Source organism: Quercus lobata, chromosome 2 (genome assembly GCF_001633185.2).
Source record: "Quercus lobata isolate SW786 chromosome 2, ValleyOak3.0 Primary Assembly, whole genome shotgun sequence".
Lineage (NCBI taxonomy): Eukaryota > Viridiplantae > Streptophyta > Magnoliopsida > Fagales > Fagaceae > Quercus > Quercus lobata.
In genome coordinates, this window is record NC_044905.1 from 35,364,142 (window position 1) to 35,383,466 (window position 19,325).

The 19,325-nt window shown below is 33.7% G+C and overlaps 1 protein-coding gene across 1 annotated transcript; it reads left to right on the plus strand.

Moving 5' to 3' along the window:
• Positions 1 to 14,032: 14,032 nt before the first annotated feature.
• On the plus strand, positions 14,033 to 17,943 carry LOC115959245 (cytochrome P450 87A3-like). Its single transcript, XM_031077588.1, has 9 exons — positions 14,033 to 14,306; positions 14,775 to 15,105; positions 15,563 to 15,712; positions 15,816 to 16,064; positions 16,174 to 16,263; positions 16,379 to 16,457; positions 16,619 to 16,725; positions 16,876 to 17,003; positions 17,828 to 17,943. The coding sequence occupies exons 1-9, from the start codon at positions 14,107 to 14,109 to the stop codon at positions 17,919 to 17,921; spliced, it is 1,428 nt and encodes a 475-aa protein (XP_030933448.1). The 5' UTR covers positions 14,033 to 14,106; the 3' UTR covers positions 17,922 to 17,943.
• Positions 17,944 to 19,325: the final 1,382 nt, after the last annotated feature.

Consider the following 19,325-nt stretch of genomic DNA (forward strand, 5'->3'; position numbering starts at 1 on the left):
CTTCGGCCCCGCCCCGCCCCATTGCCATCCCTAGTAGATGAGGACGTGGAATTTGATATGTTTTGGGTTTTTGTTTTTCTTTCTTTTATATAAAGTTATAAACCACTTCGCAATGTGAATCTCATATGTTATGTTTTTTTCATTCTTTTGTAGGTTTAATGAATCATATAAAAAAAGGATAGATGAAGATGTGAAATTTCATATGTTTGGTTTTTATTTATATATTTTCTTTCTTTTATCTATATCACTTGAAAATGTGAATCTTATATATTTTGTGTGTGTTTTTTATCTCCTTTTTCTTTAATTCTTTAATGTCTTCTTCTACTTTACAAACTATTGTAAAACAAGTTGCAATGAACCTATAAAGGTAATTTTGTTTAAAATTACAAAATTAATTAGTGGCAAGAGTGATCCATTTGAGTTCCAAAAATCTAGTGGGTTTTACTGGTTCAATTGCATAAGCAGTTCAATTAATCAATCAAATTCTCTTAGGTACAAGTTCACTAGATACTAATCCAGCCATTTAGGTCATTACGGGAAGATTCTCTTTGGTATAATCTTTGTTTTCTTTTTATTTCATTGTTTATTCATAACTGCAAGTACTATTGTTACGTTTTCCTCAACAAAAAAAATAAAATAAAAAATAATAAACGCACATTCATATCATATCTAGAGGTTCTCTTATTTCTTGCAATTTTGTTTCAAACTATCAAACATGAAGGTAATGACTTTTTCCCTTTTTTTTCCTCCTAAAACAAGCCACATGGACCAATGAAATGAAAGTACCTTTTGAGTATTTTACACTAAAGAGAACAATTTTTATTTATGATAGGCCAAAAACAAATTGACTCCGTGTGATAAATTAACCAATTAATTTAGTTAAGTGAATTAATTAAGTTAATTAACATTGAAACGCGTGGTAGCACAAACAAATCACCAATAAACTAAGTATGCAGCGGAAAATAAATTTGACGCGATGATTTGTTTATGAATGGGGAAAACCAATACAGCAAAAACCTCACTGGGTGATTTTAAAGTTACCACTCCCAAAATTCTACTATCATCACAACAAGCGGTTACAAGTAAAGGAATTTCAGTACCTTATACCAACCTACAGTTGAACCCTTACCCCAATACCCAATTGGACTTGTTTTGTAGTGACAATTTCTCTTTTCGATGCACGGCTCCCAAGTACGTGACTAACCAATTGCGCGGATCCCAGTACGCGACTTCAATCACCACTAGAGAAGTTTGTTGACTGTAAAGTTCTTCAGTTCATCCCAACGATGAAGATCAAGAAGATGCTTGGTCACAAAACCTTGCGATGCACAAACACAACAACTTCTTCACAAGAAAGATGAACTAGGGCAAATTCTGTCTCCAGTCACAATTTGCTTGAACAAACTTTGCTCAACATTTGTGCAACTTGTGAACACTTTAACGGCCCTTAAAATAATTCTTTTATATGTCTAGGGTTGTGAGAAAAGAAAACTCAAACACATAAACATGGATTGGAGTTAAAATAGAACTGAAATTCTGTTTTTCATAAACCTCGACAGATACCCTATCTGTCGAGCTGCTATCGAGCCACGAGTTTCAACAGCTTTACAGGTCTCGATAGATAGCTAGCCGTTGAGATAGCTGTCGAGCTTTAATGAACATCACCTCTTAAACTTGTTTCTTGGACAGACTTGCAAGGCTTTAACACTTGATCTTGAAACATAATTTCTTGAAGTATTAAACACATCCTAAATCTACACAATTACAAGTAAAGTGCGTTTTGTCAAAGGATAAACCAATTACATAAAATAGTGACATATATTCCTAACAAGTGAATCACATATGTCCTAACAATCTCCCCCTTTGGCAATCTGTGACAAAACCACAACAAACAAATGAGATATGAGAAAAGTCATAAATCACTCAACTCATATTCACTTGTTGAATACAGTAAAATCTATCCTAACACAAACTCTTGAAAAACTTTGCAAGAAGAGAGTTTATGGCAAGTAGACTTTGACAACCTATTTTTCTGAAACACTTTAAACAAAACTCATCAAGGCATCTTTGTGTGAAATAAAAATAATAGATTGCATACAAGTAATAAGAACCATGTGTATAAAGAAAGAAAAGAAACAATACATGCAAGGGTAAGTGAAAGAAACATACATCAACATACATCAACATATATAAAGAAGATAAGTACAATGTATGTCAATAATGGTCACAAGACTCATGTACAAGAATAAATGTATCTAAAATAGAGAAAAGAAAAAGATACATGTAATCCTCACTACATCCCTCAAAAAATATCAACACTCCCTCTAACAAAGATGTCAACACTCCCCCTAACAAAGATGTCCTATACTAACTCTCCCCTAAGAAAGACTACTCTCATATCCAAAACTACTCCCCTTTTGGTCATGAGTGACAAAAAATAAGAGTGTCAAGTAGACATCTCATTGGTAGAGCTAGTATCTCCATCATCAGCATCATTAGAAGCATCATCGTCATCACCATCATCATCATACTCATCCTCAGAATCAAAAGTCATTGGAGGAGGTGTAGGAGAAGCCTTAGGAGTAAAGCCACCCATGATCACCTACCACCGTGCAATACGACCGACACGAACATTCACCTGATATAACTCTGTAGAGAATGTATCAAGGTGAGCATCCATGCACTGCAGCTATGCCATGATGTCTCCGAGTGACACATCGCTCATAGAAGAGGAAGGAGCGGATGTGGATGGAGCAGAACGAGATGGAGCCAAACGGGAGGGAGGTGTTGCTGAATCCAACTGCCATGATCGAAACTACTTCTCGCTACGTTTAACGGTAGCAGCATCTATGGCACACATGACAGAGAAATGGTAGGAAGAGGGAAAAGGAATAGAAAAATGGCATAGAATCCGCGTGATAGCCAAAGAGAAAATAAGCTTATTACGGGTAGCAGTATCCCTATACACATCTGTATAAGAGAGAATAAAATGTGATGGAAAATCAATTGTGAGATGCTCAAGAAGAGATAACAAAAATCGAGCACGAAACTCTGTGATAGAGTTACAGTGAGAGAGTGAGTGCAAAACAAAAGTCATCACCATGTTTATGAATTTAGGACCTTTAGCAAAGGCCTTACATAGTGTAAACTGATGATCACCCCAATCAGAAGGGTGTTTGTAGAAAGTAGAGATAATCTCGTCTTTGGACACAGTCCTCAGACGCTCACATCCGGGGTAGTCAGGATGCTCTACTCTCGAGACACGAAGCACATCCGCAACATCAGAAGGGCCCTCGCAGAAAGTAAAGATCATCTCGTCTTTGGACACAGTCCTCAGACGCTCACATTTGGGGTAGTCAAGATGCTCTACCCTCGGGACATGAAGCACATTCGCAACAAGCTGCGGTGTAACAACAATCCGCGTACCTCGAATACGAGTAGGAAAGAGAGATACTGAAGAACCAAATTCATGCATGTTGGAGTAAAACTCCTGAATCAGCATGGATGGACATGTGGCCGGGACGTCACACAGTGACTCCTAACCTCGACTGTGAATGACATCGGGTAGGTCAGTGTCGGCGAAGTCCGCCAAAATGACTCGATATTTCGAATGAACACCTTGTTGAGAAAAGTTCTCCGAGAAGTCCTTTCAAGCATCCTCATCACGGAACCGAATATGAGAAGGAGTAGGATTAGAAGGCGAAGACGATGCCCTAAAACGCAAAGGGTTCTGGGATGGAGCTAACTTACGCTTAGGCGCCATAGACATGACTAACATAAATAGAAAAAAGAGGGAGAGAAATAAACAATCAGAAAAGTCCCAACACATTTCAAATATAGCAAGTATATTGAAAAAGGAGTACGTATGCATTGGAAATGCATGAACATGTGACATGCAAAGGAAATTGCATCATGGGTTCAGCCCAATTCAATCCTACTAGCACACAATCAGTTTAACATATATATCACACATCTATATGCATGAAAATATAGTTATAATGTACGTATGATACAATGCATGAGATTTTAAACTCATTTAATCAAAAACCCATCCCAAAATTTCAACAATAACTCATTAATTTTGAAAAACCCCAAAATTTTTCAAAAACCCCAAAACCTAGGTTTCAAAACATGAAATGCATGTAAAAGAGAAATAAGAAACATACCAAGTGAAGAAAAAAAACTTGAGAAATCTTGAAGAACACTTGGAATTGAGGTTTCAAGTAAGAAAAAGTGTTTAGGGAGGAGAGAACACAAAGGTATCGAGAGAGAGATCGAGAGAAATGAAGGCTGGATCGCACAGAACCTATATATAGAGGTTCAGTAAAGTTCGACAGATAGAGGTGTCGAGACATTTGTTGAGGAAGGTGTCAAGAAAAACAACATCGACAGATGCAGCTGTCGAGAAGGTGTCGAGGTACAAGGCAAAGACACAAGAAAAGAAGCTTAATCGATCCACCAGTTGTCGAGAAGCTATCGAGGATTTAGGAATTTTCTCAATCAATCCACCTAACTGTCGAGGATCTGTTGAGATTGCGATAACAAACAGCTTAAGAACTCGACAGATAGCCAGGTGTCGAGATTGCTTAAAGTCAGTTTTTCAAGAAGGGAAGAAAAAAAAATAGATATGGATGCAATCAAGCATGCAACTCAACCAAGGATCCAATCAACATTTTAAGCTCTCAAAATCATCTCTCAACAACAATTTTTAAGCACATAGATCCCAAAAACACACACACACACTAAAAAAGTCTAACAAATTTTATATTTCAAAAATAAGTTAAGACAGTTAGTGAGTATACATTAACACATGTAAACCTTGTGATAGCCAAATCACATTGTACTTGCACATGTATCAAGAGTAGCAAAGAATATTGTGTGTTGTGTGTGTAAAACATCGCAAGATTGCATAAGTGTATACATGTTATGACGATTTGAGATATGAGAAAATCACTTTAACTCACACACAATCATAACTGTTTGATGGGAACTATCACCTTCGAGGTACATCCTATAACTCCCACATCTCCTAGAATACACACTTGCAATCATATATAAAGCATTTTGATCTTTTTGCTTTTTATTTTTATTTGCATATTTTTCTTTTTAAGCAAATCATGCATGGGCATATAAGAGATAGAAAAGAAATACCCAATTATGTTAAGTTTTTGACATTCCAATTTTGCTATGCCGAAGTACACAAATGTTATTTCATGATTGGCGAGCAACAATGGTGAGATGGTTATTTGTGCCTTTCTCTTAGGATTTTCTAGTCCTTCCCGTCAAAAAGAGTGATACGAGTGTTAAGTATAAGAGATTACTTAATCTTACTTATCACAAACATGAGTCACAAAACTCACTTGCTTAGTTGTGTATAAAGATGCTCATCTAAGTTACAAAAGATACAAAGTTTAGGAAACTTTGTTTTAATGGCCATCCAAGGTACACAAGTACCAATGTACACAAAACACACACTATTTTTGTATTTTTCTGATTTTTCAATTTTTTTTTTAATTTTTATATCAAAAACAAAATAGACAAACTGAAAGCAAACAAAAACATGTTAAACAAAGCAAATCATAAAACTAGATGCAAATGCATAAGGAAGAAAGAGGAGAGAAAGAGATCAATCCATGGAGATAACACCAATGTTTTGACGAAGGAATTCAAAACGTTTGCTGTCAAGAGGTTTGGTGAACAAGTCAGCCTTCTGATCATCGGTGTGAATAAACTCAAGAGTGAGAATACCATTTTCAACAAGCTCCCTAATGAAGTGATGTTGAATCTCTATGTGTTTGGTTTGAGAATGTTGAACCGGATTCTTAGAGATGTTGATGGCACTGGTATTGTCACAATAGATGGTGAGATGCTCTTGACAAATACCATAATCATGGAGGAGTTTTTGCACCCATAGGAGTTGGGTGCAACAGCTACCAGTAGCAATGTACTCAGCTTCTGCAGTGGATAAAGAGATGGAGTTCTGCTTTTTGCTCATCCAGGAGTCAAGATTGTTACCCACATAAAAACAACCCCCCGATGTACTCTTTCTATCATTAGCATTCCCAGTCCAATCAGCATCAGAATACTCAGCTAATACATCATTTGTGTCATCGCTATACCACACATTGAACTCAGCAGTGGTTTTGACATACTTTATAATTCTTTTTAAAGCAGTCATATGAGATTCTTTGGGATTAGCCTGATATCTAGCACATACTCTAATGTTAGGTTTACTAGTAGTAAGGTAAAGAAGACTACTTTTCATGCTTCTATATAGAGATGAATCTACACTTTTGCCTAACAAGTCCACAGTAAGTTTAACATTTGGGCTCATAGGGGTTCTAATAGAACTAGCAGATTCTAAACCAAACTTTTTCACAAGATTCTTAGCATATTTAGATTGAGATAGGAATATACCTGAATCTTGTTGATGAATCTGCAATCCAAGGAAATGAGTCAGCTCTCTAATCATGCTCATCTCGAATTCAGCTTGCATGAGTTTTGAGAAGCCATAAGCAAGTTCATCCTTAGTCAATCCAAATATGATATCATCAACATAGATTTGAGCAACTATCAACTCGCCATCTTCCTTTTTGATGAAGAGAGTCTGATCAGCTTTTCCTCTTGTGAACCCATGTGACACCAAGTATTGTGTGAGCTGATCATACCAAGCTCTAGGGGCTTACTTTAGGCCATAAAGTGCCTGCTTGAGATACAACACATGATCTGGAAAGTGTGGATCAATGAATCCTTTTGGTTGAACCACATGGATATCTTCTTTAAGTAGCCCATTCAAGAAAGCAGTCTTTATATTCATCTTATAAAGTTTGAATTCCAAATGACATGCTAGAGCAAGGAGAATTCTGATGGACTCCATACGGGCAACTGGGGCAAATGTTTCATCATAGTCTACTCCCTCCATTTGTGAGTATTCTTGAGCTACAAGTTGAGCCTTGTTGCGAATCACAGTGCCCTTCTCATTAGTCTTATCGCGGAATATCCACCTTGTGCTGATGATGTGCTCACCCTCTAGTCTAGGTACTAAAGTCCAGACATCTGTCCTCTGAAACTGAAGTAGTTCATCATGAATTGCTTTGACCCAACTTTCATCCTGAAGAGCTTCCTCAACTTTCGTGGGTTCAACCTGTGACGAATAACAAGAATAAGACACAAAGTTAGCAACACATTTATCAATTATACGTTTCCTTAATTTGAGTTCATTCATATTTCCCACAATAACTTCTGGAGGAGTCAAACTTTCCTACATTCTCTCTATCCTTGAGGATGAAACAAGTACTTCCAAAGATTCTGAAATACTTCACATTCAGCTTCCTTCCTTTCCATAATTCATATCAAGTCTTCTTGGTATTGGGTCTAAAGTACACCCTCTTAACCTTATGATAGGCAGTGTTAACGGCTTCTCCCCACAAGTTTCTAACCACATCCTTGTTGTGTAACATGGCTTTGGCCATCTCCTGAATAACCCTGTTCTTCTTTTCTACTAAACCATTTTGCTGAGGAGTAATAGGAGCAGAGAATTCTTAAGATATACTTGATCTTGTGCAAAAGGACTCCATATATGAGTTCTCGAATTCTTTACCATGGTCACTTCGAATTCGATTAATCTTCAAGCTCTTCTCATTCTGCAGTCTTGTGCACAAAACTTCAATGTGCTCAGGAGTATTAGACTTGGATTGTAGGAGAATGACCGAAGTATACTTAGTGAAGTCGTCTACCACAACCATGATGTACCAAGAGACTCGGTTCTAGTTGGACCCATAAGATCCAGATGTAGAAGCTCCAATGGTCTATATGTAGCTGATGTCTGAGTGCCTAGATGCTTAGTTTTCGTCTGTTTCCTAAGCTGACATGGTTCACACACTACATTACTCATTCTACTAAGCTTTGGTATCCCTAAGACTGATTCATGCTTAGATACAATAGAAAGATGTTTGTAACTTGCATGTCCTATCCGTTGATGCCATAGATCTTCATTTGGCAAACGAATGCTATTGCACACAATATCAGCATCAGGAACCAATCCATAACAGTTGTCTAGAGTGCGAACACCACTTATGAGTTTCTTTCCAGACTCATCCATGACAAGACACTTTCCTTTTGAGAACAGCACCATAAAGTCTTAATAACATATTTGACTTATGCTCAACGGTTCACCTTCAGACCTTCCACATACAACATTCGCAATGTCTGTCAGTCCAGGTAGAGAGATGATTCCATTTCCTTTAATCTGTGACTTGCTCCTATCACCAAAAGTGACATTGCCACCTTTCGTAGACTCGAAAACCTTGAAGAGAGATCGGTCTCCAATCATGTGTCTTGAGTAACCGCTGTCAAGATACCACAAACACGTGTCCATAACTTTAAATGCAGACTTCATCATAAAACACACTTCGTGCTTAGATGACAGATCAGTAGGAATGGTGTTTTCTCTCATGTTCCTTTTACGAGCTAAACCTATAACTTTCACTCTTCTCAGACGAACTCCTTTGCATATTTTCATTCTGAAACAGTCTAGTTTCTTCTTAAACAAATTGAGATCTTTTACAATGATCATCACAAGTGAATTCAAATAACTTTTAGACTTGTATTTTCTGAGGCATTCAAACAAGCAGAGATTAGAAAAACAAGATGTATTTGAATTAAAAGATCTCTTCAAGCCGGTTGCAACCATGACAACAGGGGTCAATGAATCAACATAGCAAAGATTAGAACGTAATCAGAGTGTGCCTGCTTTGATACCACTTGATAGGCCAAAAACGAATTGACCCCTTATGATAAATTAACCAATTAATTTAGTCAAGTGAATTAATTAAATTAATTAACATGAAAATGCGTGGTAGTACAAAAAAATCACCAATAAACTAAGTATGCAGCGGAAAATAAATTTGACACGGTGATTTGTTTACGAATGAGGAAAACCAACACGGCAAAAACCCCACCGTGATTTTAAGGTCACCACTCCCGAAATTCCACTATTATCACAATAAGTGGTTACAAGTAAAGGTATCTCAGTACCTTATACCAACCTACAGTTGAACCCTTACCCCAATACCCAATTGGATTTGTTCTGTAGTGACAATTTCTCCTTTCGATGCACGGCTCCCAAGTACATGACTAATCAATTGCGCGGATTCCAGTAGCGACTTCAATCACCAACTAGAGAAGTTTGTTGGCTGCAAAGTTCTTCAGTTTATCCCAACGATAAAGATCAAGAAGATGCTTGGTCACAAAACCCTACGATGCACAAATACAACAACTTCTTCACAAGAAAGATGAAGTAGGGCAAATTCTGTCTCCGGTCACAATTTGCTTGAACAAACTTTGCTTAACACTTGTGCAACTTGTGAACACTTTGACGGCCCTTAAAATAATCCTTTTATATGTCTAGGGTTATGAGAAAAGAAAGTCCAAATACATAAACACGAATTGGAGTTAAAAACAGAACTGAAATTCTATTTTTCATAAACCTCGACAGATACCCTATCTGTCGAGCTGCTGTTGAGCCACGGGCTTCAACAGCTCTACAGGTCTTGATAGATAGCTAGCTGTCAAGATAGCTATCGAGTTTTAATGAACAACACTTTTTTAGCTTCTTTCTTGGACAGACTTGTATGGTTTTAACACTTGATCTTGAAACACAGTTTCTTGAAGCATTAAACACATCCTAGATCTACCCAATTACAAGTAAAGTGTGTTTTGTCAAAGGATAAGTCAATTACATAAAATAGTAACATATGTTCATAACAAGTGAATCACATATGTTCTAACAATTTATTTTTATTTTTTAATTTTATTCTAGTTAAAAGATGCTAATGCCTTATATGTTATGCATATATCCAATGGCGCAACAAAACATAGTAAATAATGTGCAAATGAATTGTGAGAAATGCAAAACCAAGGCCATGAGGATTACATATAAAAAAAGAAAAAAGAAGATAAATGAAGGCGTTGAATTTGATATGTTTTGGGTTTTTTGTTTTTCTTTCTTTTATATAAAGTTATAAACCATTTTAAAACGTGAATCTCATATGTTTTGTTTTTCCTTTCTTTTATTGGTTTAATGACTCATATTAAAAATGGATAGATGAAGGTGTGAAATTTGATATATTTTGGTTTTTATTTATTTATTTTCTTTCTTTTATCTATACCACATGAAAACGTGAATCTAATATGTTTTGTGTGTGTTTTGTATCTCATTTTTCTTTAATTCTTTAATGTCTTCTTCTAATTTGTAAAGTATTTGGTAAATGGAACTAATATTTGTTTAGTTAAAAAAAAAAAAAAAAAAAAACTCAGAAGCCAGTTACTATATATGCTTTTGCCAATGAAAGAGTAAATAAATAAAATGACACTAGAGCTTGTGGTGAGTTTTTTTTTTTTTTTTTTTTGGCTAGTTTTTATATTTTTTTATATTTTAATAGGAACTTGGGGTAGTTGATTTTTATTTTGTTAGGAACCTAGTGGTTCCTAATGGGAATGGATGGAAATTGTAGGGTATGAGAATTATAAGAAAATTGACTTAATTTGAGATAATCACCTCCACAGAAAAATATTAAGAGAGAGAGTGAGTTGCACTAAGCAATCAATTTGTTTATTTTTCAATAATATCTTATATTGAATTACAATCATATATTTATAGGAGATTAGCTCTAATGGCATTGGCCCACATGACCTAAAATAATTGGTTTGTTAATTCAACACGTGCTCTATAAATTAAGTTATGTGTTAAATAAGTTATATGGACTCAATTTCTAACTAATTCATCCTTATCTCAACTAACTAATTAACTAAAGGACCAATATATGTAATTAAGGGTCCGTTTGGATTGAACTTATTGTTACTGAAACTGAAAACTGAAAACACTGTAGCAAAATAATTTTTAAATGTGTAAATAGTATCGTGGGACCCATTTTTAATCTATATATATATAAAACTGAAACCTCTACTGACACCACAATTTTTCACGTCAGCACAATACAATATTTAAAAAATAATATATATATATATATAATTTTATTCCAAAAAAAAAAAAATACTCACGTTAACAAAAAAGAGACTCCTGTAATCCTGTTAGGACTCTCTCTTATGTATACATAAAGCAATGCGACTTTGCCTTAGATGAAGCGATTTTGTTTTTGAAAACCCCTAAACTTGAAAAACTTCAGAGTTGAGACGCACACAGCCACACCCATAAAACCTAAATATCTATCCACCCTTGCAATTTGGACCTTATTCACTGGTTATTCACCAGCCATACTGGCCGATATTTTTTGTTCCAGCTAGTGAACCGATATCAAATTACCTCTAAAATGTACCACTTGATATTGGACTGTATTAGAAAATCTAAATCGGGCAGTACAAAAACATGAAAAAAAAAAAGAAAAAAAAAAGAGAAATTAGTGGCAGAACTCACATTGATGTGATTATCACGTTTCCAGTTGTCATCCCCACGTTGCCGGCCATCTCCCTCTCCGACTTCTCAAGCCCTTTCTTCTAATTCTTCTCCTTCTTCTTATGCTTTGGTAGTTTGGTTGGACCATCATTTATTTTTCTTTTGTTTTATGTGGCTCTTGGTTTATGAGCCATCTAGACCTCTCATGTGAATTTACTGTATTGTTTTGAAACTTGAAACAACTTTTAGAATTTTTTTTTTTTTTTTTGGTAGAACTATTGGAAATTTCAATTTTACACAACAAGCCTTTCGTTTGGTTTCATGAAAGTGCGATTCTCAAAAAAAAGAAAAAAGAAAAAGCCTTTCGTTTGGTAACAAAAAGAATGTGTTTATTATTATATGTTGTTATCATCCAAATCCAATTGATTATATCACCACGTTTATTATTATTAATGCTGAAATTTAAGTACTAATAGATAGTTATATTAGGTATTTACATAAACTTTAATTAATAAATATTTAAATATATTCAAAGTCTACATACTCCTACCAAATGAATTCAGTTAAATTCAGTTATTTAGTTTACAATTTCAATCTAAATTTTGTAGTTGAATTTTATATTTACCCTCACAGAACCTATAATAGCTGGAAATTTCAAGGCCTATAAACACATGAAGAGAGTCTAGCCTCATCACCATTAAAAGTATTCGACAAAATGTTTGAGATTAAAATAGGGATTTTCCTCCCTATTTGAATAGTCATGGATTACAATCTATAGATTTGGGAATATATGTGCATTTCTATAATTTGGTTTTATGTTTCATGTTGTTATTAGCTCTTGAGATCGATGAGGGTTGTGAATTTCTAGGTTAACCTATCAAAAAAACAAAGTGAATTCCTAGGTATTGATGTTGATTATCTACTCAAATTTTGTTGCTTAATAATTTATAATCAGAATGATTGATAATTAAGTAGATAGTTTAGTAAATACATTTTTCATTCTAATAAAATTTAATTTTCCACATCAGCACAACACAATATTTAAAAAATAATATATATATATGTAATTTACTTTAAAAAAAAAATACTCACATTAACGAAAAGGAGAGAGACTCCTGTAATCCTATTAGGACTCTCTCTTATGTATATATAAAGCAATGTGGCTTCGCCTTAGATGAAGCGATTTTGTTTTTCAGAACCCCTAAACTTGAAAAACTTTAGAGTTGAGATGCACACATTATAGATACGTTGGATCTTAAATGACTTCCATTAAACTCCATCCTTTATGACATCATTAAAAAGAAAACTCATATAGATAGGTATTAGGATATTATTTGGAACTATCATAATGGACTAACGTATTACACATAGTACGGAGCTAACTATAACATCTTATGCTATAAAATAAAAATTGGGCCTATGGTTATCTTCACCTTTAGGTAAAATAGAAACTTTATTAACTAAGTTTTAAGAAATTTAAAATTCTATTTCAAAAAATTTCCAGAACATTAGATTTTATTTTAATTATTTTAATCATCTATCATAATAATTTTATATTGTAAAATAATAAAATTTATACATTACATACGATCATTACTTTCTAAATGATGGAGGATATGAGAATGTAATTTGTAGATCCATTATCAAGATAACACAGATTAGATTTGTGGTGGATAGTAGATTTAATTGCTTATGCGGAACCAATGATATAAAAGAAAAAGAATTTTTTAAAACCATTATATTGAGTAAAATATTACTTAATTTAATTCATTTTCAAGTTATACATTTTTAATAAGTCAAGTCATAAACCTTTAAGTAAAATAAATACTTTTAATTTTTATTTAACTATCTTGTGCATCGCACGAGTTAGCGACTAGTATTTTTTAATACATGAACAGTGTATGCACAGTGCGTGAACAGTGTATACACTGTTCATAACAGTAAATATTGTCTCCCAAAGTCAACAAATGCGGGCAAAAAAAAAAAAAAAAAAAACGTAAAACTTGGAAATGTGGACGCAGGATTTAGTTGAATCCAAACGCAAACTAAGTACTAAAGGGATGAAATTACAAGAATTGTTATGATATTAAAATATTATAACAAATATGAGATTTCTAACAATTTTACTGGGTCTATTACATTAGTGGTTAAATTAAACAACAACTAAATTTTCTTAGATACAAGTACAAGTTCATTGGCCTACTGACCTGAGCAGCAAAGTTAGTCCGTGTTTAATAATATTATATTTATATATGCTTATCCCTATAGAAGAAAAATGAAAAACATAAAATGATATGATTTTTTTTTTTTTGTTGAGAGAAACATAAATGATATGATAAGAAAGGTTTTTCAAATGATTTGACTATAGGTTTGTATAATATCATGGAAATAAAATTTCAATGAATGCCGAAATGGAAGTTTTTGGGTCACGCCGCTTAATATTATTATTTATTTGAACCAAATGGGAACAAGGAATCGTCACTCCTACTAAATTTCTTTTGTTGGATAAAGAAAGACTAGTACGTGCCAGTTGCCAATTGGCACCCACATCTTTTATTTTTGGGAAACTGATCTCATTCTTTGCCTATATAAAGAACCTCACTCTCTCCTTAAGGAATCAACCTTAAGTTCCACCAATACTCTTTAGTAGTGGTCCTCTATTCCTCCCCAGCAATTCTAACAGCAAATTTAAGATGTGGTCTGTTTGGCTTTCTGTTATTAGCTTGCTTATTGTGATTTCCACGCATTGGGTTTATAGGTGGAGGAATCCTAAATGTAATGGAAAATTACCTCCTGGTTCTATGGGCATCCCACTTATTGGGGAGACCCTTGATTTTCTAGTGTCAAACAACTCACTCGACATCCCACCTTTTATCAAGAAAAGGATGATGAAGTAAGCCCCCGACAATATGCATGCAACCTTCTTTTTCTTTTTTTTCAAGAGTCTTGTGTCTTAACTGATTGATACATATTGATATTTCCAACAGAGACATATATCTTTGATTGTATTATTAATGCTTGTTTGAAATGGGTTCCTCATTTGACTAACTAATCATCTTCTCTCTTTTCCTAACTCATTTTCTTTAGTAATTTTTTTTTTCACTGTTATAAATATGGGCCATTATTAGCTCAAAAGGTCTACTACCACAACAATTTTTATAACTTTAGCCGTGGTTTACAACATTGGTAAGTTGTAGCAAAAATTGTAGCACACTTATTGTTTTTAGCTACATGCAATCTTTTGCATTTTGGTTATGTTTAACCTATGAACATCAATAAATATATATATATATATATATATCATCTTGTTCTAAATAATTTGTAATTTATTTATTTAATTTATGTTGGTAATGTTTTTTAGATTTGGGCCAATATTTCGGACAAGTTTGGCAGGACGGCCAATGGTGGTATCATCTGATCCTGAATTCAATTATTATGTTTTTCAACAAGAAGGAAAATTGGTTGAACAGTGGTATATGGACTCCTTTGACAAGCTTATTGGCCAAGATGTAATGACAAGAGTTAGTAGTCATAGAAATATTCATAAGTACCTTCGGAACTCAATCTTGAGTCATGTTGGTCCTGAGGCTCTCAAGAACAAGTTGTTACCTCACTTAGAGGATGCGATAAGTCAAAAATTGCAAGGTTGGTCTAAGCTACCCAGTTTGGAAGTGAGGAAAAGCCTTGCAATTGTAAGTTCTTATATTAATCTAGGGATCTTATAATGCTTGTAAATTTGCATAATAGTTACAAAATGACAAAGTTTTCCTTCAAATAGAGCTGGAGGAATCTCCTCCAACTCATTAAGTTGCAGTTCAGAAGACTATCCTTGTGTATTAAGTCACATAGCCACATGATTATTAAGTCATGTAACTAAAAATATACATGAATAGTATTAAGTTATCAAGTAGTGAGTTGGAGGAACATTTTTACAAAATGGTTTGGAGGAAAGATTCTATTTGTTATAAAAACTTTTTGCATTTGAAAATAAAAGAATAAATCTAAGTAAATAATGGCATGGATAAATTTACAATAACAGTGAATTTAGGTTTATTATTATTATTATTATTTAATTTGTTTTGGTTTTTTGATCACTTGAAATTGAAATAGCTACTACAAAAGATACTTATCACCTTTCTTTTTATGCAGATGATTTTTAAACTTACAGCAAAACTATTAATGAGTTATGACGCAGAGAAATCCGGAGATAATATTGATGATTTTTTTAGTAACTTCATGGAAGGATTTATGAAATTACCTATAAACATTCCTGGTACTGCTTATCATAAATGTCTACAGGTATAATTCCTTCAAAACACCTAACATTTTTCAATTGCAAAACATATGATATCTCTTTTTTTATTTAAATTTAATCTAATATAGTGGCACAATTGTCATACAGAATCGACAGAAGGTGGTAAACTTGATGACTAAAATATATGAGGAGAGAAAGCGTAATCCCGAAATTGGCAAAGGAGATTTTCTTGATCAAATTTTGATGGACATGAAAACTGAAACATTCTTGACAGATAAATTCATAATCTATGTGATGTTTGGGATTCTCCTTGCCAGCTTTGAGACTATGTCCTCAACTCTTACATTAGCTATTAAGTTACTTAGCGACAAGCCAAAAATGGTGAAAGAATTGACGGTTAGTGACACAAAGAGGAGCCAAATTTTCTTGAATTAGATTTAGACAATGCCCTTTTTGTGTTTAATACTACTAAAAAGAACATTTTTTTTTTTTTTTTTTGAATTAGGAGGAGCATGAAGCAATTCTTAAAAGTAGAGAGGATGCCAATTCTGGACTCACATGGAAGGAATACAAATCTATGACATTTACTCATAACGTGAGTAGATAATTTTTTTTTTTTGGCATATTTTAAGTTTCTTTTTTAATTTCCTAAATAAAGGGGCTCTAGCTATTGACAACATTTCTTACCGTCCATTGAATCGGAAAAATAGGTTGTCAATGAATCACTTAGGCTGGCTAGTGTTCTTCCGGGGATTTTGAGAAAAACAATCCAAGACATTGAAGTAAATGGTAAGCTCAAAATCAAATTGGTCTGGTCTGATGTCAACATCAACATCGACATCTTTGATCCATAATGATTTTTTTTTTCCCCCTCTTATCTTTGATATATGAAAAGAATACTTGATATTATACATTAAGATAAATAAATAAATAAAACACTTTCATTTTAGGATATACAATTCCAAAAGGCTGGTGTCTTATGGTGGTTCCTTCTGCCATTCAACTGAACCCAAACATTTATGAGGACCCTCTTAGCTTCGATCCATGGAGATGGCAGGTGTGTTGAAAAAAACCCTTGATACTCATTACTCACCACTCACCGCTCACCATGCATGATCACCCAATCTAACATGGACTGAATTTTGGTGGGATTACCCAAAACTATCTTCTTAGTTTTTGCTGAATTTCATTCACTTTGATCCAAAAGGGTATCTCAGCGAACGTCACAGCAAAGAACTTCATACCTTTTGGAGCAGGCATGAGGACATGTGCAGGAGCAGATTTCAGCAAGGTTTTTATGGGTGTCTTCCTACATGTGTTAGTCACCAAATACAGGTGCTTCCAAGCTCTTAGTCTTAATTAACTGCATGCATATATATCACTCTAGAACTGGCTTTTCAATTGTATTAGTAGTATCAGTATGCATGTACGATCCAGGGTTTAATAAAAAAATCATACATAAAATAATGATATAATTGAAATTAAATGATAATATAGAAAGTAAAAATAAAGGAACAAAATTACTAAATGTAAAGTGGTGAAAGCATATTATGTGAAATTGAATTTTTTTTAAAAAAAACTAAAAAAGTCGTGATAGATTATTAAAATAATCTAAAATGAATAATAAACTTGTCTTAAATTTGTCAAAACTTTTGGCCATAAAGTTTTATTTTGGAATAATAGTTTAAATTTTGTGAAACTTTGATAATAGATTTTTACTTAAAACAAACTATATTAATTATTTTAATTATATATACTTATAGTTCAACACGTGGAAAAAAAAACATGTATAACACTTCCATTTAGTCACATAATAGACGCAGGATATGTAAGATCAAAATTCAATTATTAAAACAAAAAATTATGGTGGATAATTAAATAATTAAAAAGGAATAGTGAAATTTCATTTGAATTTTTTTGATATTTGGTAATTATTTTTTAATTATAGGAATTATTTAAATTTCTTGAAACTTAGGGCAAGCCACTTGGTGCAGCAATAGTTTCTAGGTCCCATATTAGTTAATTCAAGTAATAACTCTTTAATAAAGAAGTATACTTGGAAAAAAAAAAAAAAAAGTAATCACCTGACATAGTTTTAACTTTTATGACCCAACTTTTATTATATAGTACACGAAGTAAATGATTTGAATCATGTGTAGGTGGACTATAATAAAGGGTGGAGAGGTGATGCGGACTCCTGCTTTAGGATTTGGAGATGGTATTCACATTCAGGTCTTAACAAAGCATGCATGATAGCTGTATTTCATCATGAAGATCGCGGAGCAAGACAACCATAATATTATATGTTAATTAAGTTGTTTGTATTTTTGTAATATATAATACATGTTTATTCCCGAAGGTATATTTGGAACCGAGGAAATGGAACAAATAATAGGGGCAATGCCATTAGGATATATTGTAATTTAGTACATTCTGGTTAGCTTCCCATCTCTTCTCTCCTCGTATCCTCCCATCTCTCTCAATCCAAACATAGAGTAAAATTTCAATTATTATTGTATTGTCCACATTATTTAAAAAAAGAAAAAGAAAAAAGTAAGGGTTTTTAAATAAAAGGAATTGTCTTTCCTCTTATAAGAATCTATCTCCCTTTGAGAGAGAGAGAGAGAGAGAGAGATTTTTAACTTGAGGAACAAATACAACTTCGAGCAAATTAAATGGGTTCAATAATGCCTTAGTTAAGAGGATTTTTATTTTTTAATTTTTAATTTTTTAAGTCTAGGAGCTAATCACGAAATACAAGATAACAATAATGGAAGTATGGAACTGATGCAAATAGAATTAACAACTAAGACATTGAAGAAAACTTACTTGCAGTAATCGAAAAACTTGATACAAGTATCAAAGAACTAAATTACAGTACTACTTGTTAGGACATATGTGTTTCACTTGTTAGGAACATATGTAATTCTTTTATGTAATTGGCTTATCTTTTGACAAAACGCACTTTACTTGTATTTGGATAGATTTAGGATGTCTTTAAATACTTCAAGAAACCTTGTTTCAAGATAAAGTATTGAAACCTTCAAGTTTGTTCAAGAAAACAAGTTCATTGTGCAAAATCATTAAATCTCGACAGCTGCATCTATCGAGCTTAAGGAAGATGTTCTACATTCGGTGTGCTCGATAGCTGCTCGACACCTTCTATCTGTCGAGATTTAAGATTTTCAGAATTCCAATATGATTTTCTTGGGATCCGTGAATTTGTCTTTGGGCTTTCTTTTCTCCTAACCCTAGACATATAAAAGGATCAGTTTAAGGGCCGTCAAACAGTTCACAAGTTGCATAAGTTTTGAGCAAACTCTGTTTAAGCAAATTGTGATCGGAGACGAAGTTCTTACCCTAGTTCATCTCTTTCTCTTGAAAAAGTTGCTGTGAATGTGCACCGTAGGGTTTTGTGACCAAGCATCTTCTTGATCTTCATCGTGTGGATGAACTGAAGAACTTTGCAACCAACAGACTTCTTAGTTGGTGATTGAAGTTGTGTACTAGGATCCGCGCAATTAGTTAGTCATGTACTTGGGAGTCATGCATCGAAAGGAGAACTGTCATTACAGAACAAGTCCAATTGGGTATTGGGGTAAGAGTTCAACTGTAAGTTGGTAAGGTGCTTGGATTCCTTTACTTGTAACCGCTTGT

Coding starts and splice junctions, on each gene's coding strand:
- LOC115959245 (XM_031077588.1), top strand. CDS start 14,107: ATGTGGTCTGTTTGGCTTTCTGTTATTAGCTTGCTTATTGTGATTTCC. Junction 15,106..15,562: donor TGAGGAAAAGCCTTGCAATT/GTAAGTTCTTAT, acceptor CTTTTTATGCAG/ATGATTTTTAAACTTACAGC. Junction 16,065..16,173: donor AAATGGTGAAAGAATTGACG/GTTAGTGACACA, acceptor TTTTTGAATTAG/GAGGAGCATGAAGCAATTCT.